The sequence below is a fragment of the Phoxinus phoxinus genome (assembly GCF_949152265.1).
Source record: "Phoxinus phoxinus genome assembly, chromosome: 5".
In the NCBI taxonomy this organism is placed as follows: Eukaryota; Metazoa; Chordata; class Actinopteri; order Cypriniformes; family Leuciscidae; genus Phoxinus; species Phoxinus phoxinus.
This window is the reverse complement of record NC_136880.1, coordinates 9066575-9087491: the sequence shown is the minus strand read 5'-3', so window position 1 is coordinate 9087491 and position 20917 is coordinate 9066575. Positions and strand designations below refer to the sequence as shown.

Sequence of the window (20917 nt, the reverse complement as noted above, 5' to 3'; positions counted from 1 at the left end):
GATTTATCTATACCAAAGACTGACATTCCTGATTTACGGAGATCTAATCGAGTTCAAAAACCACCTGTTCGATTGGACTTATAGTGAAAAAAAGAAAAGAAAGAATAATAATTGTTTACAGTAGGCTGGTGTGAATTGTTAGTAATTATGTGATATGTAAAATTGTAAAAAAAAAAAAAAAAAAAAAAAAAGGAAAAGAGATGTAATGATTATCTATTATGTGATGAGTACTAATTGATTCCAGCAGATGGCAGTAATGTGTTGTAGATGATGTGCATTTGCTAGAGGAAGAGTGTTGTAATGGACATGTGCTTGTGTTCCACATGGAATAAAGTACCAGCTATTCTTCTTATCTTTATTTGTTGTTTCTTGAACAATACACTGGGTATTAGCCTAATTTTTAATAAAATAAAAAAGAGGCAGTTGTTTAATATCATATACAATTTTATTATAAATATAAAGTGAAAATTATCAGAGTACGTACATATTAGTTTGTAAATATATTTAATACATTGAAAATAAAAAAATATGAAGTTAATTGAATTAAGCATGTGACGCTATCAAGTACGCTGCCGTTCCATGACTGGACTCGCGTCCTCCCGTCCTCGACCGTTCGTTCTTCTGAGTCGAACTTAGCAAGTCCAAACTCTGGGAACTTGGTATTGAGAAACGGCCGATATCATTCTTACAGCCCAGTAGGCGGCGGCAGACACTCGGTAACGCGAACCGCCAATAAACCGAAGAAGAAGAAGAAGAACAACAATAACACACGCTTCAAAGTTGTTTGTACAGCGTGTCACGTATTTACCAACGAGTGTACTTTAAAGTTTAACTAGTTCGGTATAAGCACTTTTACTACCTTGAAGAAGTGTGCGAGTTGGGATTCATTGCGCATAATCTCATCATTATAATAATGTGGCGATGCGTTTGAAAGCGAGCAGGAGTGACTCCATGAAGCAACGGAGATCTGTGTAGTAAATAAGTGTGCAGGTCAGACATACTGTTATAACGATGGAGTTTATTAAAGAGGAGAGTGAAGACATGAGTTATCCTGAGCCATGCAGAGTGAAAGATGAAGATACTGAGGAACAAATAGGTTGGTGTCCACTTTATTCATTCATTAATAACTGCTATGGAACAATAAGGTAACAAAGTTGGCTGTAGTTTAGGGCTGCAGCTATCGATTATTTTATTAATCGAGTATTCTACTGATTATTCCCTCGAGCAGCCTAATCAGATAAAAAATGTGGTAAAAAAATAGATCCAAGTGAACAACATCATTTAAAATGACGTAAAATACATAGGTAAAACTTTACAATAAGGTTTATTAGTTAACATTAGTTAATTACCTTAGTTAAGTTAACATCCTAAGAATGAACAACTTATACAGCATTTATTAATCTTAGTTAATATTAAATTCAACTTTTACTAATAGGCTACATTATTAAAATCAAAGGTTGTATTTGTTAACATTAATGTATTGTGAACTAACATGAACAAACAACAGCTGGATTTGTATATTAACCAACATTAACAAAGATTAATACAGTTACAAATGAAGATATTGTTTATTGTTAGTTCATGTTGTTTAATGTTAATACCTTATGTAAAGTACTTTTACCCAATATATAATAACAAGCAATAATCATTGGTTTAAATAATGTATCAAAGTAATCATTGGTTTTATTGAACAACGCTGTTAAAAATACACCATGTAAAACATATGATATAAACTAAACCTAAATTATGTAGCCTACATTACGTATTAAAAGAAATGCCCGTAGAGGGCGCCAACGGCCTGGTTACACTAAGGCATGATCAAATCCTTGTTTATTGGCCAAACAACATTTAATTCAATTGTCAACTTAATCTTTCATTTTTGGTCACTTCTGGGCGATAGAAATGCAACAGCTGCTGTAACTTCTTGAACAAGAACATGTGATCATGAACAATAAAGAACAATAAATCTCGTCCCTGTAATTATTATAATGAAAATGAGTTCAGCAGTTTATCTGGTAATCTCACAAGTAAGTCTGACATTTTTTCTACATTTCACCTTAACATACGTAGTTTACCTAAAAATAACGATCAATTAACTCATTTTATGTCTGTTTTAAAGCACACATTTTCTGTTATTGCTTTATCAGAAACATGGATCAAGGATGATATGATAGATTTCTACAACATGTCTCAATATAATTCTGTTCATTCATGTAGAAAGGAAAAGGTGGGAGGTGGAGTTGTTATTTTTGTGCATAATGATTTTCAGTTCATAGTAAGGAAGGATCTTACGCTAAACTCTGACGAATGTAATGTTGAATCTGTGTTCTTGGAAATACTCTCTTGCTCTCAGTTTGGCGGAAGAAATGTTATTATTGGATGTATATACCGCCCACCTGACAGTAATGTTAATTGTTTCAATGTTGCACTTTCTGCTGCTTTGGATGTTATTAATGATGAAGGTAAACTGTGTTTTCTACTTGGTGATTTTAACATCAATCTGTTTCAAAGTGAAAGCCATGCTTCAACAGCTGATTTTTTAAATGTATTGTTTTCATCCTATTTTCATCCTCTTATATGTAAACCAACCAGGGTGACAAGCAAAACTGCCACCCTGATTGATAACATTTTTACAAACTCTTTTGATTATGAATCTAATTCAGGAATATTGTGCGCGGACATTTCAGACCACTTCCCCATATTTAATTTGAATTCAGGAATTAGTGGTAGCTCAAGAATGACTGTAGAGAAACCAAGCTATCGAAAGTTTAGTGAAATGAATATGGATCGTTTTAAATCTATGATTGAGCACACAACATGGGATAATATTTATATTCAACATGATGCTGAATTGGCTTACCAGTTATTTTTTCAAACTTTTAATTCTATATTTCAAGAGTGCTTTCCGCTAGTGAAGTATAAAGGCAAGTCAAACAAAACTAAACCGTGGTTCTCTTCAGGATTATTGAAGTCCTCAATAAAGAAAAACAAATTATATAGAAAATTTCTTAAAAATCCAACACCATATAATTGTGATACATACAAGCAATATAAAAATAAATTTACTCACCTAATTCGTATAGCTAAGAAAAATTACTATTCATACCGACTTAAAGAGTCTGCTAGTAATATAAAATCCACATGGAATATCATTAATGACTTACTTAACAAAAAAAAAGGTTCTTTTAAATTTCCAACTAATTTTACTAAAGATGGTATTTCTTTTGCCAACCCTTTTGATATAGCAAATGGTTTTAATGATTTCTTTGCCAATGTTGGAAGGCAGCTTGCTGAAAAAATTGTTTATACAGATGGTTGTCCAACCGACCCAATTATTGGTTGCTTCCCTGCAATAGGTAATTTTGATCCTCCGACATCTAGAGAAGTGTTAGGCATTATAAAAAACCTGAATGACACTGCAGCAGGTCATGATGAAATTAAAGCAAAACTTTTAAAAAAAGTGGCATTAACAATTAGTGAACCTTTAACTCATGTCCTTATGCTTTCTTTAAAAAGTGGGGTAGTCCCAAAAGATTTGAAGATTGGAAAGGTTATACCTTTATTTAAGGCAGGGGATCCTAGCCTTTTTAATAACTATAGGCCGATCTCCATTTTACCTTGCTTCTCTAAAGTTTTGGAAAAACTGGTATACGCAAGAATGTTAAAACATTTGAATGACAACGAGATCCTATATAAACATCAATATGGATTTCGACAACAACACTCAACATATATGGCTCTGTTACAACTCATAGACAAAATTTCTATAGCACTGGATAACAACATGTTTGCAGTTGGTATATTTTTAGATTTGTCAAAGGCATTCGATACAGTTGATTATGACATTCTGATTTCCAAACTTCACCGTTATGGGTTTCGGGATGTTGTACTCAAGTGGCTTGAGGATTATTTGATTGATAGAGAGCAATATGTAATTATTAATGGTAGTACTTCCAAGAGAATTAAGTTATGTTGTGGTGTACCTCAGGGATCTATTCTTGGGCCACTCCTGTTTCTCATTTATATAAATGACCTAGCTTCGATGTTTGAATCTGCATTGCCCATTTTATTTGCAGATGATACTACTGTTGTCATATCACATGCAAACTTTGATTCCCTGATGAATGAAGCTAATGATGTTCTACTATATATCGCAAAGTGGTTTCAGATGAACAAACTTTCATTAAATATAGAAAAATCTAATTATATAGTTTTCAGGAATAAAAATAAAAGGGATTTAAAAAAAGATGCTAAATTATTTATTAATAACATTGAAATCAACCAAGTTACAGTAATAAAATTTTTAGGGGTATTATTAGATGAAAAACTTTCATGGAAAAACCACATTGATTATGTGTGCGTAAAAATCATGAAGTCACTTGGCATCATCAGAAAAGTTTGTTCATTGGTAAATCAATCCTGTCTTTTAACTCTTTATTATAGTCTATTATATCCTTACATCTCTTACTGTAACATTGTTTGGGCCAGTAATTACCCTTCTTCTCTGCAAAAAATCCATTTGATCCAAAAAAGGTTTGTTAGACTGGCAACAGCATCAAATCGGTGTGAACCATCGGCTCCTCTGTTTAAGCAATTAAATATTTTATCTATTTTCAGCATAAACGTCTATCAAACATGTATCTTTATGTATAAATATATGGCTCAAAATCAAAGCCTCCCAAAAGTGTTTAAAAACTATTTTTTAATGAACAAGGATGTGCATTCATATTCAACCCGACAATCAATGAATGTTCATCTTCCTTATTATCATACAACTCTTGGTCAATTTTTCTTAAAATATAGAGGACCGTCACTTTGGAATACTATTCCCTATTTTATTAAAACCAGCTCATCATTATCAGTATTTAAGTCAAGAATGAAAAGACACCTGTGTGATTGTTAAACTTTTGTATTGTGTGGTGTCTAGAATTGTCTGCCATTATTGTGATGATTGCTGTTATTTATTATAATACTTTGGTGTGGTATTAACTGAATAAACCAGAGGGGAGGTTTTATTATAAGCCCTTGGGGGTTTCTTACCTCTCCTGCACAATCCATATGTACTGTTTTTTACATCTATTTGTTGTTTTTTTTTTTTTTTTTTGTGCTAATAAAAAAATAAAAAAATGTGCACGTCAAAACACGATAGCACTTTATTATGTGGAATGCGCCACTTCCGGTATTTTGCCGATTACTTGACACTGGTAAATTGCAATCAAGGATAAAAAAATAAAAAAAATCTAGTACTCAACTTTAATCGAGAAATCGTTACAGCCCTACTGTAGTTATACATACACATCTAAGTGATCAGATGGGTCATTCCTGGTATGCGGTGACATTTTGGCTTCATAAGTGTTCATGTTTTTAGCATTCTACCAAAATAGTGACATGTTTAAATATATGGAATACATATTGGTCAAGCTCAGGGACTTTGAAAATAATAATTATGGGTAGATTGTTCAGACACTGTCCATGAAAATATTCTACCCTGTTAGGGACATACATAGTTATCATGATAATAATGTAAATGTTAAACAATAATGAGCTTTTCTTGTATAGTATAGGCTATGTCCCTAATGCCATCTTAGATTTTTTTGTTTCTTCTTGAAACAAGCAAAACAATTTTTGATGAATAGTATATGTCTTGATTATTAAAAACGTACTTTGTTGTGCCATTTTTTCCATTTATATTATTAAGTTGATTACTGTGCACTGAGGACAGGATAAAATTGAATGCATACATCAATTAAAATTGTGTAAAATACAAAATAGTATTTTTAATGTCTATTATTTCTGTTTAAATGGTAAAGAATTTAAATCTACAATTTAAGCAATTTATTATAAATTTGTGACTCATTTTAGAGAAAATATGAGTAAATAAATCATTGGGACAGGAAAGTCACTGCTTACCAGGAATGACCCATATGGTATCAGGTCACACTTTATATTAACATTGGATAATTTGATAATGCACTTATTACAGCTGTAATGCAGGGCTCGATATTAAACCTTTCCGTGTGCTTGTCCTTTGGACAAGTAAATCTGTCATTCACTTTGACAGTCGCTTGTCTGGAATTGTGTGTGTGTGTGTGTGTGTTGTAAATAATTTATTCTGAAGCAATATTCTCATTTTGATATATTAAAATCTGCACTTTGAAATATCTGCCTCTTTAAACCCCCCCCCCCCCCCCCACACACACACACACACACCCCCCTACCTAATATTATTAAATGTATGTATTCATCTTTGTTTTTAAATTCCTAAATTTGATCAACAAATTACATTATTTAGAATAATAATCCTAGGTAAGGCTGATCAAATTAATCATTGAAAATTGATTTAAATAATGTATGTTATGAGATTGTTTTTATACACACATAAGCAACTTTGGAATGAATGATACTTATAAACATAACACTAAACCGCCAGTAGGTGGCGGCAGGCGGCCTTGAGCAAGTCATTGATTTATTAATTCAAACGATTCGTTGAATCGACTGATTCAATTAAGAATGAGACAGATGTTTATGAATGGATTATTGAATCTTTGACTCAACCGATTCGTGATGCACTGAATATAAACCCAACAGATCACTCAGATCATTAGGATCACATCAACTAGAAATACCAAGGGTTCACTCAAAGCAAGGGGAGTCCACTTTTAGCTATTATGCCAGCCGCAGCTGGAACCAGCTTCCAGAAGAGATCAGGTGTGCTTCTACAGTAGCCACATTCAAATCCAGACTCAAAACTCATCTGTTTAGCTTAGCATTTACTGAATGAGCACTGTGCGTCCGACAGTTTGCACTGTATTTTATTTTATTTTTTATTCTAAACGGTTTTAATTATTCTTATTTCTTTTGATTATTTTAATTTCTTCTATGTAAAGCACTTTGAATTACCATTGTGTATGAAATGTGCTATATAAATAAACTTGCCTTGCCTTGCCTTGCCTTGACTGACACATGGCGACCTGTCAAGACACGCCACAAAATATACCACATCACAAAATAATTCTTATTTTGCCCCGCACAGTTATCTGCATGGAGATGCATGTGCATTTCACCCAATCCATAGTTCTCAAGGAAATGGTGCAAAAGGCTGATAACACAGTTGCTACCTTTCCTAGTCTGTATGGATTCATCCAACAGGAAAGTGACTTGTTTTGGCAAGGCCTCACATGCTACACCAAAAATGCCACATTCACGTGGTGTTTTAAAATACATTGGACCTGGTTGTAGGGGATTGCTGGGGTAGTGAATCTGTTGTGCAAAGTCCATGCTGTAATGTATCATCCCCTCAAAGCTACAAGGAATGTGTGGACCTAACTCTAACTCATCAGGCAAGTTTGCTTTTGAATCCTTACAAAGTTGCTGATAGTATGAACGTTCTATTCTAGCTTTCTCTAGATGATCTGTGGCCAGACGATGCAGCTCTGCCTTCTCTGCATCAGACCTATTGGCAGCCTCACTGATATTTTTTTGATACTTTTGGCATGTCCAACATAAGTCAGTTGCTGGCCGCATTGTAACAATAAATGGTGCAACCTCCCGCCAGATGCGACGAAATGTAACAACTGAGACCACACGCCGGTTTGTCGCAGCAACTGCCACACAGTAATCGGAGTACACCATTGCCTTTGTGCAGTTAGTTGGGAGGAGTTTCAAATCACTTCTCCAAAAGCCTGGTACCCTCCCAGGAAGATGAATGCCATGAGTTTCTGCATAGTTAAAAATGAAATGCGCAACATACACATTGTCATCTTTCTTAAGTGCATTAGGAGGCTGACGCTTTTTGTTACCATGGATGCGTGGAGTAACACCGTGCTCCTTGTAATGCTTAAAGGATAATTCCGGTATTTAACACCTTGAGTCTATATTGTAGTTTGTTTTGGATGAACAAGAGTGGTGGACAATCAGAGTCAATTACGTATAATTACGGACAATTACGTATGTCACAGAGTTAAAGGATTAGTTCACTCGCCTTGCTCTGTTCTGTGATGCGTGTTCGTGACGTCACGTAATATGCAATTACGTTGAAAAGGTCAAACAAGACAGCCACCTAACATGGCTAAGAACAGTCTCTTACCGAGCATCGTGAAGAAAAATCACCGCATCCACAGTGAAAGGTTTTAATCCAGTCGTACTTTTTTCTTTAACTATTCCAGCTGCGCTGAAGTTGCTACTTCTGCTGCTGGCGTGGACACTAAAAACAGAGCGAGCCGGTGGCGCGAATCTTGGGTCGTGCCGCCGGGAAACCTGTGTGTGTGCGTGAGCAGACTGTCATGTGTCAGTCATATGTCAGTGTGATAGGTTATAAAACGTCTTTCTATATTTGTTTTTCCATCGTCCACTTCTCATATTTAATTTTAATACATGTCTAAAATAGGCTATAAAAAGAAGGATTAAGCCTAAAACAGGCCCGAGCCCCGGCCCGCGTGTGAACTATGACGTGAAAATTGGCCCGAAGCCCGGCCCTAGGGGCGTAAATAAGTCGGGGCCCGTCGGGCTCGGGCTGAAATGCAGGGCTCTACGAAACGTCTGCTCTAGTGAGCTCGCGCTGCGTTTGGACTTTGAGCCGAGCGGATAAACGGTCCGTGTGGCGCGCATGGTTCAAATGAGTTTCGTTCCGCTTTTGGCGCATAAAACATTATCGAACATTTATCGAACTCTTGATATTGTTTAGTGATCGACCGATATTGATTTTTTTTAAACCGATACCGATAACGATTATTTGCATGTTGACATGCCCGATAACCGATATGCAGTTCCGATATTTATTTACTGTTATACTTCTGTTTTTGAGACAATTATTACAACACAACTGAACTGAACTGAACAATTTTATTTATAACAATCACTCCCTCCTGTTTCCAAAAATAAAAAAAAACTTATTTATACACCAATAAATAGAGAAGTCTGAGGGCAAAAAATGAAGTGCACTGTTAGTAAAGTGTCTTTGTTTAAAAATAAAAGCTTTGATGAGGTAAAAAAAAGTCATGCGCTTCATGAGGCACACGCTTCTCTTCTCTTCCTCTCCCTCTCTGCCGTGCACGCGCTACGCGGTTTGAAGCACAGTCTCTGTCTCGCGGGCGCGCTCGCTCGCTCGCTCACTCGCTCACTCACTCACTCGCTCTTGATTTCGGGATATTTGAACTAATTTGAGATTTTAAAAGGCCATTTTGTTGGTGTCCCCTCAACACTCGGTGGTGCCCTACGCACAGCGCGTGATGCGCCTGGTGGGAGCGGCGGCGCTGATTCGTGGAAATAATAAATAATGAATTTCCACAGAGCTGTGTTTATTTAGATGTGTATTAGCGAAATAATGGTTATGTAATAAGTGCTAATATCAATTAGGGTGTTTTAAACAAGTGAATCTTGTTAAAAGTTCCATGCAGTGGCCGTGCATGAGCATTCCTGATCATCAACCCAGTGAGTGCTCAGCAATATGAACAAACTTTGTTTACGCGACTAATGGTGAGCGAATACAACAGAGAGATAATTAAATTCAGCGCTTTTATTTACAACATGCACTCATTCACGTCGGTTTTATTTAATTAATGTAAAGTTACGTCTTTATTGAGACTGGACATCCTGACTCCGTGATTTTTTTTTTAGAGCCGCCAAGCTGCATAAATAAACTACATATCAGGCATTTCTGTCTCAAATCTCATTCGTGCATTATGTCTGTGTGGCGACAGTGAAGATCGAGAGAGGACAGGCCTGTGTTTGTGTTGTGTTTTATTTATGTAGCCAGCAGTCGTCCGCGAGGGACTGCTGGCTTATACTTTCATTTTGTATTAGTTTCTTTATTTATTAAAATGTTTGAACGTTCGCCGGTTCCCGCCTCCTTCTTCCCATAACATCTAACCTTGTTACACTGGTGCCGAAACCCGGGAAGGAGGAAGAACGTGCTGTCAAAGAGCCCTCGCCGCTGTGGAATCCGCGGTGCCATCGAGCATGGTGGGCAGTTTCCGTCACCATGGACGCTCGAGGCGGCGCGCTGGAGTTGCCCGGGAGACGGTCGAGCTCGCGGCCGGCCGCCTGGGTGCTGGAGGGGCGGCTGCCGTCCGTGAGGGAGTGGAGGAGTCGCCGCCGTTCGCCGTGGGCCGGAGCCTGCTGCCATCCGCCATGACGGGGAGGAGCAGGGAACGGGGGACTCCGGCCGTCTGCCCGAACCCGGAGGAGTCGTCGCCGTCCACCAGGCGGCCGGAGTGTCGAGCCGTTCACTGAGGGCTATTCAGCGTCACTGCCAGGCACCGCGGAGAAGATCGCCCAGCTGGTGGAGGTCCAGATGACAGCGCGTTGTGGGAACCGGACCAATATATATTTTTTTCTCTCTCCCCTCTCTCGTCACTGTCGCTCCATGCTTCCGTCTCCTTTCTCTCGCCTCGTCTATCCATAACCTAATCCATCTAACCTTGTTACAGTCTGTTATGTAAAATAAGGTTGAATAATTGAAGCAAAGCAAGTAGTAGGCCTACATATAACCTACTTTACCTGTGCTGTGCACGCAGTTGTTGTTGTCTCGTCTCTCCTCAGATGCGGTGCTGCAATGGCGAAATTCTCAAAACGCCCACAAGATGGTGCCGTCTATCGGTGAATCCGATATTACAAAACCGATACCCGATTATGGGAAAATGCTTAAATATCGGTAAAAATATCGGTAAACCGATATATCGGTCGATCACTAATATTGTTTTAGCGAGAAAAATTATATCGCGATAATTATCGTTATCGTTTTATCGCCCAGCCCTACTTGACGATTACAATGGAACTGGAACTTGACAATGGAGACAATGGAATTAATACAATATGATTTCATTTAGATCAGAACCATGTATAATCGGGTCAGTGACGTTTTAGAATTTCAAAACAGTAAAAAAATTAAAATGAGAGGACAAATTAAATATAGCATTTTTTGTGTAAATCTGTGTATATTTTTTGTTTTTATTAGTGCCCTTTATAAAAAATAACAATATATGACATTTTAATGTGTTTCTTTGGATACAGTCCTTGAAAACGTCATAAGGTAAAACAAAGTGATTTTTAGAAATAAATTAAATTTGATATTCATGACACAGTTAAATACAACTATGAATGTAATAGTTGATCTGTAAGTATTCTATAACAAGTTGCAAAATGTAAACACCTACACCACAAATACTAAATATTTTGTTTTTTAACAACTTCAGCATGTCATCTATGGACATTTGTTCTATTTTTTTAAAAGAAATTAGTCAAAAATGCCTTGATGTTATATATATATATATGTATATCATACTAGCTCTCCTCCATTATTTTCATGAACCATGTAAACAAACAAAGTATTTATTTTTATTTATTTTAAAATGCAATGTTTTACCATATGACATATTTTGTTTTACCGTATGACATAGTACAATTTCAATGTTTCATTGCATTTTTTAATGTAATAAATACATGTAGGCCAATTCAAAATGATTTCAAAGAAACACAAGGCATCTCAAGTGACCCTTTTATTAACAGTAGAATATATTTACCAACACATGAATATTTATTTTAGTCAACTCAACTCTCTTTCAGTACAAGGAACACATAGGACGTGCTATATGTAATACATGACAATATCATTCAGATTTACAACAGTGAGATAACTTGTGAAAAAATCTGTTTTTAACATTTAGTTTAAAAAGAACAGTAAGGGTTCATGGGAGTTTGCCCAGCCAATCCACATGTGCTTTGTGGATTTGGAGAAGGCATTCGACTGTGTCCCTCGAGGCGGCCTGTGGAGGGTGCTCCGGGAGTATGGGGTCCGGGGTCCTTTGTTAAGGGCTGTCCTTTCCCTGTACGACCGGAGCAGGAGCTTGGTTCGCATTGCCGGCAGTAAGTCAGACTTGTTCCCAGGGCATGTTGGTCTCCGGCAGGGCTGCCCTTTGTCGCCGGTTCTGTTCATAATATTTATGGACAGAGTTTCTAGGGGCAGCCAGGGGCCGGAGGGTGTCGGCACGATGTCGTCTCTGCTCTTTGCGGATGATGTTGTCGTGTTGGCCCCTTTGATCAGGACCTTCAGCATGCACTGGGACGGTTTGCAGCCAAATGTGAAGCGGCTGGGATGAGAATCAGCACCTCCAAATCCGAGGCCATGGTCCTCAGTCGGAAAAAGGTGGCTTGCCTACTTCAGGTTGGTGGAGAGTTCCTGCCTCAAGTGGAGGAGTTCAAATATCTTGGGTTCTTGTTCACGAGTGAGGGAAGGATGAAACGGGAGATTGACAGACGGATCGGGGCAGCTTCTGCAGTAATGCGGTCGGTGTACCGGTCTGTCGTCTCGATTTACCGGTCAATCTACGTTCCTACTCTCACCTATGGTCATGAGCTGTGGGTCATGACCGAAAGGACAAGATCCCGGATACAGGCGGCCGAAATGAGCTTTCTCCGCAGGGTGGCTGGGCGATCCCTCAGAGATCGGGTGAGGAGCTCGGTCACTCGGGAGGAGCTCAGAGTAGAGCCGCTGCTCCTCCACATCGAGAGGGGTCAGCTGAGGTGGCTCGAGGATCTGTTCCCACCGGGAGGAGACCCCGGGGAAGACCTAGGACACGCTGGAGAGACTATGTCATCATATACTCTCACAGTTATACCTTTCCCTCCTCTTGGCTAGGTTCTCCTCTCTAGATGCAGGATCTGCCCTTAGCTTTGCACGGAAATGTGCACCCCTCTCCTTACTAGAAAGAGACATCTGTAATAATGTAAAAAAATGCTTAAAATAGGCAGAAATATATTATATATGTTAATATTAATTCATATTAGTTGTACAAACTATATATGTGATATAACAATTAAGAAATAACTAAATAATTCAGTTAAATGCTCTGTGTCATATGGTATAACAACATGTCATACGGTAAAATCGTTTGTCTGTATGACATTTTTTGTTTGCCCTTATGACGGTTTCATGCTTTGTCATTTATAACAGGCAGTTGCTTGGCCACCTCCTTCCACCTTTACCATTAACCTTGACTTTTAAACTTTATATTTCACCTGTAAATCAATATTTTTTCACATTTTAAATGTATTAAACTTTTTTGACGTTTGACCATATGACACCCAAATCTGTGACACATGGTAACACTTGGAAAAGATGAAATTACCTCAAATGTAGGAGCAAAATCTTAAACTTACCTTCAACTTGGCTGGTCTTCAGGGGGTCCTCTGAGTGATGTCATCCAATGTCACATGACTTAAGTCATTAATATTCAGTTCCAAAATGGCTTCTAAACTTTGTTTTACCGTATGACATAGGGAAAATGTGTCTTTGTGGAACAATTTGTTTTAGATACTAATGACATTTCTTAAAGGTCTATCTTACTGATACTTTAATATGCTTTTCTTAAGACTTGAAAAAATATGCCAAATGAAAAATTGTATCATTTTGAAACATTTTTAATAATTTGAAATGCAATTGTCTTAAATAACTTTAAGTGAATTCCGTTTGACCGTATGACATTTGACCACATTAATAGTCTAAAAGTTACCTATTTTTGAAATTTTCACACAATTATGATCAGTGAGGAGGACAAATGATGTGAGATTAAAACATATATATAATTTTAAACCTATTTTATATAAATATATAATATTTATTGCTCCTGGAAGTGCAAATCAGTGCGGCACGTCACTGACCCAATCATGTAATCATGCCTCATCACAAACAGTTAGTGGCCTTCTGAACAAACATTTAATTGAACGTGACAATCATCATGCTGCTGATGGGTATTTGGAATGACTGTGAGAAAGTGCGGCACATGGTGTTAACAGCAGGCATTTTCTCTAACCCCAGTTATTTCTGAACTTTGCCCAGTCTTGGCTGCTCAATTTAGAGTAGCGAGAGGTTGCTGGCTCAGGTTCTGAGATGACAGCATGAACATCTTTCTTACAGTAGAAAATTACATCTGGAGTTTGTGGACACATGACTAAGTTCTTTTCACCCGACTGCCGCATGGAGCTAACCTGGACTTCCTCTCCGTCAACCTCAAGGACCTGACCTACATATGGAAGCTCATCATAGGTTACAATCACAAACTTGCCACTCAAGTCTTGAAGACTAGCTTGTTCCCTTGGTGGCTCAGGAGAGGATCCTCAGGATCCTGTAGCAAATAGTGTCCCTCAGGTCTACTTTTACTGGCTGATAACATAGGCATGTCTTTAGTTCTGCATGCTTGCAGAAGCACGACACTTCCCTATGACTAATTTGTGCAGCTTGTGAAGACAAAACCTGGTGTGTCTTTAAGGTGCCCCTCACAGCTTTCAATTTGCTTGGAATCATCTCATCATATTTCTGAATCTCTTCGCTTACCCAAGGGTGAGTAATAGTTGACCCTGATTTTTTGGCCAGCATCTCATACAAGACCAGTTCGCCTCCTCGTTGAACATAACGATCTGCATCCCTCTTTACAGCACCACCAATGCCTTCCGGGGCACCCTTTTCGTGGGACTTTTCTGAATAGTTCCATGTAACATGCTTGAACCCAGAAAGGAAAGGCACAGTACTAAGGAGGTAAAAGTTTGCTCTGTTCCTGTACTGTGTAACGGGTCCATCACTGATTACATGTAGAACTGTAATCTCTGGGCAGCTTGCCCGAAGCTCTTTCAGTATGGGCTCCAGGTGTGCCCACACTGCTCGTTTATCATGGCGAAGGCTGTCTGACAGTGTTGCATATGATTTGGTGCCATGTACTGTGTAGAGGACAGCAGTGTGTAGTGCGACCTGCTTTCAGCTGCCTCAAATGATAAGCTTGTATTTCTCTACTCATCTTGCAGGCATAGTTTTCGGAAAAATCTATGTGGAGAACAGCTTCAGAATTTGTGATATTTTGTTTCAGGTCACGAAACTGTTCTGTTTGGTGGATCCAGTTGAACTGATGTATGGCTAAAGCCTCTAGCCTTTTGTGAAACAACTCTTTTAATTATTGTATTGTCCCGTTGTATGTTTGTTTCAAAACATTTGCAAATGTTTTCTCAGCGTTATTTAAATTTACCCGACCCCATTGTTCCCAAGAAACCTCAGTAGAGTCTGTTTCTGGAATTTCAACCTCATCAAGGCAGCACTTCGCACATACACAATCCATGCATGCTTTGTTTTTAGGGTCACACACAATCATACTTATTAACTCTGAGATGCTGGTTGTCTTCAACAGCCCTCTCTTGGCAAGTTTGTTAACCAGTAGCCGGACATTCTCATGGTCCACATATGCGCATGTAGCCTATTTCTATCCCTGGTCTTCGGCTCTGTGATATAAAAAGGCCGTCTTCTCACAAATGGTCTGTAAGACATGGAGAAATACTGTTCCAACTCTTTTTGATATTGTGCATGAAGCTCAATGAGGGGCTTTGTTAGAACTCTTCTTTGCATTTTCTGTTTATTTTTGGTGATGGTGTCTTTTTTCCCAGCTAAAAGACGACTGTTTTCATCTCTGGACAAAAAATTTATAACAGCTTGCTTTCTCTCTGCTGACAGTTTCTTAGACCCCCTTTGCTTGAATTTTCACGTAGGGTTGTGGTTAGTTGTTGTCTTGCCATTAACCTCTTCTCACTCTTTCTGAATTTATCATTTTGTTTTCTCATCTCTGCTAGCTGTTTCCTTAGTATTAAAGCTGCAGTCGGCAGGTCTGGCAGATTCGCTCTGTGCACGAGAAAAATGCTAACTTCCGGCTTGAGGGTGGAAATTGGGTACTTCGTTTCCGGTTGCCGTCTTGTTTACATCAGTGGACCGGCGTTAAGTTAGTTTAATCGTTCGCAATGGACCTAAAACATAAAATAAAAACTTGTGAAATGTCAAGTCAATATAAGAAAACAACTCACCAAGGCAAAAAAGTCACATCTTATTCAATAGGAAGATTATCTGCGGTGCTTTGGTGCTCCGTGTATCTACATGGGCTTTTATTCTCGATTCTCTGTCTCGTCGTCAGCTCTTCAAAGTTATCACTTTCACTCATAACTGTAATCGTTTGATTGCATTTATAATTCTCTTTCTCAACATCTATCCTTTGATACGGAGTGTCTGGAGATCCTGCTTCATCTGACTCGCTCTTTCTCTCAATGTCTCTGACAGCGGCAGTGTCGCCGGCGCAGTCTCAGTGCGCTGCTACCATTGGCTCGTTGGAGTGTCAATCAATGCAGAGTGTCAATCAATGATTGGACGAAACACTTTCTCTTCTAAAGCACTCGTTTTTCTCTCTTATTCTTTTTAATTTTCCCATCTTTTTACACATCTTTCAACTCTTACTCATAGCCTGGATTATCCGGGTTACACTCTCCCTGCTTTGAAGATATGCATGTCCTGCTGCATCCTTTAGGCTGCAATGTCACTACAGTAGAATTCCCAGTACAAGTTTTCTGAGGATTATCTCCAAGAGAATAGGGCTCTCCCAATGACACAGTGAAAGCTGCACTGAGCCCCTGCAGTAATAACTGCACAACCAGAGAAAGGGGATTACACAACGTGGGGTACTGTAGCCTTCTTGGCGGAATATACATCCTCTACTACGTCGTCCATCAGGCTACCGGAAACTAGACACCCCCTATCGGTTTCGCAGACGGAAGTAGCATATGCTAACGTGCACATAGTCTATTGAGTGGACTTAGCCAAAGTTTTGTATGTATACAACTCTCATGCCCCTCCCCCACTCCCACCGAGCACCCTCCCATCGAGTTTGTGCTCGTCAGTGCGTGTGCACCCGATTTTCTGTGAACGCGCGCCCGTCTCTTCAGCATCGATCAACACCATGGAGTACTTACCATGTTTTCTTTTCCTTGGTTGTTTTGGACCTCCTAGCTCTGGTTGTTAACCGAGGAATTGGAAGCTTGTTAGTAGATTTTCTCTCCGCCATCACGCTTCGCACAATCCAACACACCTGCGAACTTCAGGCGTGTGCATGTGATATTGTAACGTGCGCGAGGGGGGATCTGTGGCGTGTGCACGAACTGCGATTGACAGTCATATCTCACACCCCCCTGTGCTGACTGGACCAGAAGAACCGGGAGCGGTGGATTTTTGCAAAACAAATAACAGGCTCCAGGTGGAGGTAGAAGCGCGGTTTTTTTTTTTTTTTAACTGGCTGATTTATGTTGTTCTGTCGGAGCATAGCTTCGGTTTCAGTGAATATGATCAAAAAAATCTTGCCGACGGCAGCTTTAAGACCTGCTTTTTGGTTTTTATTTTGCTTGGCAGTGGCATCTGGTAAAATAGATTAAAATAGTTATGTATTTATTAGTAATTTATTATGTATTTATTTATTTATAATTACCAAACTGAAATTACATGCTCTAAATTATGTTTTTGTATTTTTCTCATTGTACAAAGATGACCCAAATTGCACAAAGATCTATTCCAAATTATACAAAAATAAATTACCTTATGTATATAAAACATCAATTGAATACAAAAGCACAAAAACTGCCAATCTAGGACCTATATCTATTAGGGCTGTAACGATTAATCGCGATTAATCAAAATCCAAAATAAAAGTTTGTGTTTACATAATAAATGTGTGTGTATTGTGTATAATTATTTTGTATATATAAATACACACACATGCATGTATATATTTAATAAAAATGTGTTATTTATATATAAAATAGTTCTATTTTTATATAATATAAATCATATAAAAATATATATGCAGTATATAAATGCAAATATTTCTCAAATATATACATGCATGTGTATGTATTTATATATACAAAATAATTATACACAATACACACACATATATTATGTAAACACAAACTTTTATTTTGAATTTCGATTAATCGCGATTAATCGTTACAGCCCTAATATTTATCATGGAAAACACTCAGTGGTCGCACCACGTGATATTTGGTTGCATCACATGATATTTTCAAATTCAGTCAAAATTTACAGGCACAGAATTGGCCACCTAAACAAAACAAGCTAGCTTCCCACAAAAGGTCACTATGAAATTTATGATAAAAAAATATATTTGTGGAAATAACTTAATATTCATTGTTTTTTTAAGGTCATACCACATGATATCTAAATGTGGTAAACTACATACCAGCCGTTAAATTTTTTAATTTTTTTCCATATTTAAGAGAGAGTTACAAACCTGCTTGCTGCTTCCATGGGTCCTTGGCAAATTGGTATATGATGCAACTTCCTGTCTTTAAATGGATTTCAACATAAAAGTCCCATGATGGTCGCACAACATGATATTTCATAAAATGGACATCATCGGACAAAGTTTGTTTGTATATTATGATGTAAATATAAATGCATAAATTAATTTTTTTTACAGGATTACAAAACACTTTGTAAATCATGCCAAATAGTGCAGAAAATAAATTTGAATAAATTTAGAGTAATTTCCAAAACAGAAGTTATGGCCGGACAGTCGCACCACATGATATTTTGACACTTTAACCCCAAAAAAAATATATAAATAACTAAAGGATTTTGAAAAGTTAAAGTGAGTAGTACATGCATGGGAGAGGTACTACAAATATACAGTATCTTTTTATGCATTTAAACCTGTTTTTACCTGAAAAAGTGCAATCGGACAGAAAATGTAGGCGTCACGTCATTGACCCATTTACGATTTAATTTGGGAAGTTGTGTTTGCTTGTTGTCGTTGGAGCAAGATGGTGGTGTACCTTTTCGTAATTAACTAGACAAAATACAGCATGGTTTTTAAACACTACTTCAAGAAAACTAAGAACTTGCATCTGGTGTATTTTCCTTTTTTATGTTTTTGTTTATTTTACTCGTAAAATACAATCTTTCCGACATGATTTGAACGCACCATATTAAATACGGCAGACACACACACACACACACAACCGGGATGCTTGCTAACCGTATAACACTGCAAGGTATTTCCAACTTCTTAGCGGAGAATAGAAATGAACTTTATCATGAGTATATCAGGGCCTTAGAAAATAACCTGTCCCTATCTTGTAATGAATTTTGACTTTTTGTTTGTTCTCACTTCAGGTTTAGTGGAAGTGAAAGAAGAAAGTGAAGAACTGAATGATCTTGACGACAAGCACGAGAATTTCAATACTGACACCGATTTAAACCAAGAAAAGGCCAAACGAAAAGAAGCCAAAAGGTCTTTCACCTGTTCAGAGTGTGGAAGGGTTTTCACTCAAAAAAGGTTTCTGACGAGGCACTTAAGAGTTCACACCGGAGAGAAACCCTTCACGTGCGTTCAGTGTAGGAAAAGTTTCACCCGTAAAGAAAGGCTTCATATGCACATGAGAATTCACACCGGAGTGAAGCCGTTCACATGCCCTCAGTGCGGAAAGAGTTTCAGAGAGAAAAGAATCCTTCAAAATCACATACGAATTCACACCGGAGAAAAGCCATTCACGTGTCGTCAGTGTGGAAAGAGTTTCACACAGAAAGTAAACCTGAAAACTCACATGAGAATTCACACCGGAGAGAAGCCTTTCTCGTGCCATCAGTGTGGAAGGAGCTTCGCAAGCAAAGGAAACCTTAATATGCACATGCGAATTCACAGCGGAGTGAAGCCTTTCAAATGTCTGCAGTGTGGAGTGAGTTTTACAGAGAGGAAAATCCTTAAGAATCACATAAGAATTCACACCGGAGAGAAGCCCTTCACATGCCTTCAGTGTGGAAAGGCTTGCACCCAGAAAGGTAACCTGAGGATTCACATGAGAGTTCACACGCGAGAGAAGCCTTTCACGTGCCATCAGTGTGGAAACACCTTCAAATGTAAAGGGAGCTTAAATTTGCACATCCGAATTCACACTCAGGAGAAACCTTTCATGTGCCTTCAGTGTGGAAAATGTTTTTCACAGAAATCGCACCTGAAGATTCACATGGTAGTTCACACCGGAGAGAAGCCTTTCACGTGCCAGCACTGCGGGAGAGGCTTTAAACGTAAAGAAAGCTTTAACGTGCACATGCAAATTCACACTGGAGAGCGGCCTTACACGTGTGATCAGTGCGGAAAGAGTTTCATACAGGAGGTCAGTCTCAAATCTCATCTGTGCTTTAAATCACCATCAGTCCATAAAAAAGACCCGACGATGAATGCGAACGAGAAGCACCAGGAGACGCATGACGGTGTAAATGCTCATGAGTGCTCCGTGTGTGGTGAAGCTTTCACTAGAGCTCGTGAATTGAAAATGCACCAAAGAAATCACAAAGAAGAACAAGCCTACAAGTGCTCAGGATCCCTGGAAACAGTTGAGCGAGAGAAGCCGTACCACTGCCTTTCATGTGGGAAGAGTTTCAGCTCATCCAGAAATCTACGGACTCATAGCAAAATACTCTGCTCACTAGGCAAAGAAATGGAAACGGTGTAAATGGTATGACATTTTTAAAAAAGACCCAAAAAATGAGGGGCAGTAATAAAGTAAGCAGATTATTGGTTCATAAAATGAAAATGCAAAATACTAGTATTTTCTACACGCAAAAAAATATTTAGGACTAGTTTGAATTTCATATAAAATGTCCATCTATTTAGATTTTAGATTTAAAAAAAAAATGTCATAGTTTTAAATATTTGCATTCAAATTGCTTAGAATCAGCATACAGTGGGGATAACAAGTATTTGATACATTGCAGATTTTGCTGGTTTCCCACTTACAAAGCATGTAGAGGTCTGTAATTTTTATCATAGGTACTCATTTTATCATTGTGTACATAGGTACACAAAAATCCAGAAAATCACATTGTATGATTTTTAAGTAATTAATTAGCATTTTATTTCATGACATAAGTATTTGATACATCAGAAAAGCATAACTTAATATTTGGTACAGAAACCTTTGTTTGCAATTACAGAGATCATACGTTTCCTGTAGTTCTTGACCAGGTTTGCACACACTGCGGGATTTTGCAACTCCTCCATGCAGATCTTCTCCTGATCCTTCAGGTTTCGGGGCTGTCGCTGGG

At 38.1% G+C, this 20917-nt stretch overlaps 1 protein-coding gene across 1 annotated transcript; it reads left to right on the top strand.

Moving 5' to 3' along the window:
* Positions 1-704: 704 nt before the first annotated feature.
* Positions 705-20397, top strand: LOC306998460 (uncharacterized protein). Its single transcript, XM_079612555.1, has 2 exons — positions 705-1096; positions 18986-20397. The coding sequence occupies exons 1-2, from the start codon at positions 1012-1014 to the stop codon at positions 20323-20325; spliced, it is 1425 nt and encodes a 474-aa protein (XP_079468681.1). The 5' UTR covers positions 705-1011; the 3' UTR covers positions 20326-20397.
* The last annotated feature ends 520 nt before the right edge of the window (positions 20398-20917 follow it).